Genomic DNA, 7,303 nt, shown 5'->3' with positions numbered 1-7,303 from the left:
TGAAATGTGTTATACAAATAAATGATCAGATCAATAATGTGATCAGACTGCATCATGCTGAGATCAGAAAGTAACTGATGATTATTCTAACAGCTCTGCTGGATGGAAGCAAAGATCATCACCTGTATAAAGACGCTGGCAGCTCTCTGACAGTCGTCTGTTCCTTTGGTTTCTGGGGAAGAAACAAATCCTTCTGCAGAGGAGGATGTGGAGCAGATGAAGTTCTGGTTCAGACTGATGGAGTCAGAGCTGAAAGCAGCAGATACAAGATAGAAGATGCAGAACAAAAGTCAGGAACAGTTCTGATGGTGACCATCACACAGCTGATCCAGACTGACTCCGGATGGTACCAGTGTAAACTGGATGGAAATGGTTCGATAAGTTCACACAGAGATTTTCATGTCACGGTCAGAACTGGTGAGTTTTTACTGGTGTTAAAATGTCCCTAATATTGTAATGGTGGTAGTGTGTACATGGCCTCATGTCATATCTTAAACCCATCTGAGTTTTTATTATGCAGATTTGTTCAGCACCAATCTTGAGTCTAGTTTGTTATTTTCCAGCAGTCGTCTCATCAGCCTCCACTCCAACAGCAAGTTTCACTCCTGCAGCATCTCAGCTCCCTTCCAGTCTCTGTGAGTAATAAATAATATCTATGAATCTCCTGTTTACCTTCTGAGCTGATGCAGCATCTGGACGTTTGTTTATCTTTTGAAGTGAAAATAATTTTCTACAGATGTTTTAATGTTCAGAAAGAAACTTAAAAATGATTAAAATCTTTAAAAACATCAGAACAAAGCTGTGTTTTCATGTTACTGTCAGACAGCTTTGATCTGGATGAAACATTTCTACAGAGAAACTTCACAAACACCAATTCATTGAGTCTGTTGAACCTGTACCGTGATCCACCAGCAGGTGTCAGTGTGAACCAGCTTGTTGTCCCTCTGCAGATGTTCCTGTGATCGTTGGTGTGACTCTGGCTGCCATGGTGGTTCTGGTCTCTGCAGCTCTGCTGGTTTCCTGCAGGAGACGATCTCTGAGAGGTGAGACACCAACTAACACCAGCACTCAGTTAAAGGAACCACAGGAACCCGACGGACTAAACCAAACTGAGACTAATTTTAAATTAAGTAAATTCTATTTTGCGACAACCTGGTTTAATTATATAAAATAATGACAGACTGGAAAATGTCACCTGTGGTTCATCTGAAATTAAATCTTCTTCCACAGTTATTGTCTGGTAAAGACGTAGAAAAACCTTAAAACTGCTGAAAATTTATTCATGGAGGAAAACTTTAAAAACTCTGACGTCAAAGTAATTTATAATTATTACTTTACTGTTTTCAAATGATCATCCATATTTATAATGTGTTAAGTTTTGTTGTTGAATCCGTCTGATGATTTCATGTTTTTCTTCAATCTTCTCTGGACTTCAGACATTTTCTCCTAATAAAACTTTTTGTTTCACAGATTCAAGGAGGAGAGGAGATGATGGAGTAAAGATGGAGGTGATTTTCTTCTCTTTGATGAGAGTGAAAAATAATATAAAGCTGTGAGAAGAGACAGTTTGCAGAAGGTTGTACAAATTAATAGTTTCATTTCAATAAAATCTTACAACCTGAGACTAGATTATTGTAAAAATGTCTTAAACTGGAACAAACTCTTTCGCTCTATAATGCTTTCAACTATCATTTATTCTTTCAGAACATCGACTATGATAACGTTTCCTCACATGACTCAACCTACCAGAGTCTCAGTCCTGCCACCAGAGACCAGAACCAGATCTACTCTACACTCTCACAGCCCAGATGAGACCCTGGACCTCCGGTTCTGGACCTCCGGTTCTGGACCTCCGGTTCTGGATCTCAGGGCTGCAGTTTGTTCAGTGAAGCTGAAACCTGAAGAAAATTGGATTTAGAACTGAGCCTCAGTCTTTACTCTGTATGTGCTTCCACTGCTTTATAATCGCAGAATAGATTTTTTTAGAGTTTGAATATCTTTATAGCTGGTTTCTTATTAAAATAAGTTGCTGACTTGCTTGAATTAAAATTTTGCAGCAGAAAAACAATTGAGTTTAAATTTTGAGAAAAGTTTGTTTTTCTTCTTTCATTGAGTTTTTGCATATCCTTAAGAGCTGTTAGGTTGGACAGTGTGTGTGCAATAACACCATCACCATATGTAGGAGTAGGGAAAATTATAACCATAAGTTATGGTTTCAAATCACCTGATGATGCTGCAGCTTTCGTAGAAGAAGTTAAAACCGAGTTAACTGAGTAAAGCTTATGGCTCTACAGAACAGAACGGTGCTGGATGACCTGACAGCTTCTATGAAGGAGTTGGTGTTAGTATTTGGTCTTCCTGTTAACTTATATTACAGCTACATATGGGAAGAGGTCTGTAAAGCATGTCCAGACCATCTGTGCATGTTTTACAGACCACTCAGTAATGAGTCTCTACAGGAGACTCAGAGAGGCCAAAAATAGAATAGAAAAGGTGATTTCTCTGCGGTTCTGTGCAGGAGTTGACCAATCAGATGTTTAGGTTTTAGGTCTTTGGTAACACACAAGAGGAGTTTAAGTTATTTAATTTTTTACTTTACAACATGAAGCAAAAATGTATATATAAAAAAAAGATATTTAATTTTCAGACCACTGCTGGTGACAATCATTGGACTGAAATTAACAAAGATTGTTGTTTCGGTTTTTTACACTATCTGAGGTTTAGTTTGTTCTGATGAAGATTGTGGCTCTTCATTATTATTATTTGTTGTTTGTTAATAAGTTGATTTAAATTGTCTGTATTTTATGATGCCAAAGTATCATGTTTTCACTTCCTGATCATAAATTAATAAAGCTTTTATTCCATAGTGTTTATTATTTATTGTGGAATCATTGGCGTAATCACTTATTTGTGACTAGGTGAATAATATGTCATGTTTATTTTTTATTTTTCTCTTATTTTGTTTGTTTTTTACCTTCTCTTCTATGGACCTTTTTGTGTCTGGAATAAAGATATGATTGATTGATTGATTGATTGATTGATTGATTGATTGATTGATTGATTGATTGATTGATTGATTGATTGATTGATTGATTGATTGATTGATTGATCTATTTTATTCTACTCTTTTATCCTATTTTATTCTATTCTGTTCTACTTTTTAGTGCAATTAGTTGAACATAATTTTAAGGAGAGATGAGAAAGCTCTTTATAAATATTGTCAAATTAAATGTGAACTTGCCACTTACAACATGGCGGATCCGCTAAACGCTATTATGATTGATGAAGGCGGGACTTCCGGGTTTTTCGGTCTGCGGGCTCTAGTGCGCAGACTCCAGCTTCTCATCAGTATAGGGGACTCAGCCTGTCAGTCTGTGTATTTTCTTCGGTTCTGGTTCGGTTCTGGGAGCGTTAATAGAGCTTTTAGGGAGCAGCAGCAGCAGTCGGTGAAGCCTGGAGGAATTCGGGCGGGTTAAAGCTGAGCTGGAGCTGCGGAGCCGCAGTCAGCGGAGCGTCTGGAGGGGGGAACCGCCGGAGATGTGGGGACAGCAGGTCCAACAGGGACGGGATGCTGCAGAAGAAGACAGGCACAGAGACATGGACGCCGCTTTCAGCCTCTTGGTCCAGCCGCACAGATCAGGTTTGTCTGTTTCATACCAGCTGTTTGGATCTGCTGGAGATGCTGAGTTAGTATGACCTTGTGAAGTCTTTGTTTTGTATCTTAGCTTAGCGGGATGTTTGTTTCGAACTTCATCATCTTTGACTCCCGACATTTGGGGGTTGAAATGAACATTTTGATCCGACCATGTGTCACTTGGAGCCCGACAGAAGGACGTTTCCTTCCCGCTTTGACAACCGATGATTTACTGTCATTTTCTGGAATCTGTTTGTAGGCTGCTGGAGGGAAATGCGGTCATCTGAGTCCAGTAAACAGCATCTTACATCAGGATGACGGAGGTTTACCTTCTGCTTATAATCTGGCATAATTTACAGTAAACTGGCAAAATTATGATGCATCAGAACCAAAGGCATAAAATCCATTGCGTTGTAAGGCAGTGGGGATCAGGGATCTAAATTAAACTAATTTGTGTATTTATATAATATAAGCTTTTATCTCCTTGCTTCATCAAAATGGTTAAAACATATATTGATCTCTATATCTATAGATGTTTGTATATATATACATTTATGCATTTAAATCGGAACATATTTCTGTAAATATGAACTCCTCAGGTGGAATCATCCCTACACTGCATTAATGTTTAGTTGAGCAGAAAAGACTGAGCTGTTCACGTTGATGTTAGAAGGAAGTTTTTATTGTATTTTAGGGAATAAAATGCTTATTTTGTTATTTAAGAATTTAATTTGCATTTAAATCTATTTCTGACGTATAAAAACATCTTAAATGGTTAAATTAAAATCTGCAAAATGTGCCAACTCTGTTATCCAATTAATTGTCAGAATAATAAATAGAAAAATCAATTATTCAATAATCATTAGTTGCAACACAACTATTAACAACTTGGACAAGCTAATGTTTAATTCTCTTACTTCTGAGCAGATTTTTTTTGATGAATGTCTTGAAATTTGCTGAATAAATAAATTTACTCAGCTACTGGTTTTAGTTTGAAGTCTTAGTTTAGTCCTTCGGTTTTTAATTCTGTTTACTAAACTTTTTCACATTGTTTCTGTGTTTTCTGTAGATGTTCAGGAGAGGCTGCTGGTTAAAGAAGAAGCTAATGAAGAGCCGAGTCCTGGTGGAGACCAGCAGGACGCAGAGCGTCTTCACATCAAGGAGGAAGAGGAGGAAATCTGGAGCAGCCCAGAGGATGAAGAGCTCAGTGTGAAGGAGGAGTCCAATCCTACCAGGTTTCCACTCACTGTGGTTCTTATGAAGAGTGAGGATGATGAAGATAAACCTCTGTTCTCACAGCTTCATCAGCCAAAAGACGGAGATCTTCCAACCAGCAGCTCAGCTGGCCAGATGAAAGCAGATGAAGAGGACGGTGGAGCAGCAGAGTCCAGCAGGAACCCAGACCTACACACTGATGGAGACACTTCCTGCTCTTCAGAGACAGAGGTCAGTGAGGATGAAGAGGAGGATGATGATGGTGGTTCTCATCTGAAACACCCACCAGACTCCGGCTCTGAAACCGAGGACAGTGAGAACGACTGGAAGGAAACTAGAGCTGCAGAGTCAGGAGGAAACGGCGCCAACAAGTCGCTGAGCTGCTCCAAGTGCAGTCAACAGTTCAACAAGTCCTCACTTCAGAGACACACAACCTGTCCTTCAAAAGCAAGACCTGCAGGCTGTTTGGGTGGCAAGAAAAGTGTTAGAGAGAAGAAAACTGTTGAGTCGCTGAGGAACATCCAGACAGGGGTTAAATGTTTTACCTGTGACGACTGTGGTAAAAGTTTTAACTGGAAAAACAACATAAACGTTCACATGAGAATCCACTCTGGAGAGAAACCGTTTGGTTGTGACATCTGTGGCAGAAGATTCAGCCAAAAGTCCCATTTAAAGATTCACACCAGGATTCACACAGGAGAGAAACCGTTCAGTTGTGATGTTTGTGAACAAAGATTCAGTGATAAGTCCCATTTAAACAAACACATGAGGATTCACACGGGGGACAAACCTTTAGGTTGTGACGTTTGTGGACAACGCTTTAGTGACAAGACAAGTTTAAACAGACATATGAGAATCCACACAGGAGACAAACCGTTTGGTTGTGATTCCTGTGGACAAAGATTCAGTGATAAGTCGACCTTAAAGAAACACATCAGGATCCACACAGGAGAGAAGCCATTTGGTTGTTACGCCTGTGGGAAAAAATTCAGCCTAAAGGGAAGTTTAAAAACGCACATGAGAATCCACACAGGAGAAAAACCTTTTGGTTGTGATGTCTGTGGTCAGAGATTTCGCCAGTTGTCTAATTTAAATGCGCACAGCAGGATCCACACTGGAGAGAAACCATTTGGCTGTGTTGTTTGTGGAGAAACATTTACCCAGATGTCCCATTTTAACCGACACATGAGAATTCACACAGGAGGGGAATAATCAGGCAGTAAAAGAGTTCCTACCTGAAGGACTGTAAAATCTTTGATTTTCTATGAACCATGAATGTTTTAACTTGCAGTGTTTAATATATATATTACTGTTGTGATGAGCTCTTTGTTTCTATTAGTTTATTTAAGTTGTTATAAAAGAATCCATGATTAATTGTATCAATAGATTTTATTTGAGTAACATTCATTTCAAATGTTAAAAATAAAATACAGTAGGCTTAGTTTTCATAAATTTAAATATGGCTAAATTGAATTTATATTTAAATTATGGCTCACATCAGGATTAAAACATTTTCTCAGATATATTAAAGTGACGTTACAAAAACTTAAAGAGGTTTAATTGTAACTTTAGACATCCATTCATTACGGATGAATGGATGAATGAATGATTTTTGCTTTAGCTCCTGCTAATGGTGTTAGCTGTAGCAATTTGTGTTATCTTAAATATAAAGTTTTACTATTAAATATTAAAACTTTGCTCCATAAACTAACAAAAGTCTGCAAAGTCAACTGTGCTTATTGGCATCATTTCTTTTTATTCCATGTTACAATGTTTCTCAGTTATCTTCTTTGCTTTTTTGTCATCATATCCTCGCCTTCGTAGCACAAGATGATTTTGGCTGAGAAGTTGACACTGGTGCTGCTCTGCCATGCAGCTTGGCTGAAGGAATGCTATTAATAACTTAAGAAGTTTGTTGTTTATATTTATGAACAGAACTGTATAAAGTAGATATTGCAGCCCAGATTGGACTCTGTTTGGACCATTTCTCTTTGCTGTTCTGGTATGGCCACACCATCTTTATTTCTGTATCAACTGACTCTGCTTAAAGATGATCATTTTGGCCCTCTGCTGGATGGAGGCTAAACTACAAACACTGAAAAAAGTCTAAGTCAGGGGTCCTCAAGGGCTGCAGTCCTGCAGTTTTTAGATGTGCCACCGGTACAAAACACTGGAATGAAATGGCTTAATTTCCTCCTCTGTGTGTAGATCAGTTCTCCAGAGCCTTGCTAACGACCTAATTATTCTATTCAGGTGGTGCAACAGAGGCACATCTAAAAGTTGCAGGGCTGTGGCAATCGAGGACTGGAATTTAACACCTGTGGTCTAAGCGGATGTTGTTAATCAAATGGAACTAATTTAAATCTAATAAAACATTGATCGACAATCGTAAGTAGATCAGTTGTTTGCATCCCTGTGTTTGGCTAGTCGTTGGTCTCTTGTAGGCACTTTATG

The 7,303-nt window shown here is 38.6% G+C and overlaps 2 protein-coding genes across 2 annotated transcripts in view; both read left to right on the top strand.

Moving 5' to 3' along the window:
• Positions 1–2,867, top strand: part of LOC106912603 (polymeric immunoglobulin receptor-like) — a 3,460-nt gene extending 593 nt beyond the window's left edge. The window contains exons 2-6 of the mRNA XM_088003565.1: positions 94–417; positions 564–635; positions 951–1,043; positions 1,471–1,508; positions 1,705–2,867. Of these exons, the coding sequence (XP_087859691.1) occupies positions 94–417; positions 564–635; positions 951–1,043; positions 1,471–1,508; positions 1,705–1,812 (635 nt within the window). The 3' untranslated portion in view covers positions 1,813–2,867. The remainder of the gene's footprint in view (positions 1–93; positions 418–563; positions 636–950; positions 1,044–1,470; positions 1,509–1,704) is intronic.
• A 106-nt stretch (positions 2,868–2,973) lies between these two features.
• LOC106906584 (uncharacterized) lies at positions 2,974–7,241 on the top strand. The gene is made up of 2 exons (XM_014971909.2): positions 2,974–3,640; positions 4,704–7,241. Exons 1-2 carry the CDS (start codon positions 3,538–3,540, stop codon positions 6,059–6,061), a joined length of 1,461 nt encoding a protein of 486 aa, XP_014827395.2. The 5' UTR covers positions 2,974–3,537; the 3' UTR covers positions 6,062–7,241.
• Positions 7,242–7,303: the final 62 nt, after the last annotated feature.

Source organism: Poecilia mexicana, unplaced genomic scaffold (genome assembly GCF_051168715.1).
Source record: "Poecilia mexicana isolate PSO_F unplaced genomic scaffold, ASM5116871v1 scaffold_23, whole genome shotgun sequence".
In the NCBI taxonomy this organism is placed as follows: Eukaryota; Metazoa; Chordata; class Actinopteri; order Cyprinodontiformes; family Poeciliidae; genus Poecilia; species Poecilia mexicana.
Note: the sequence above shows the minus strand (reverse complement) of the source record. Positions and strands in the feature narration are given on the sequence as shown.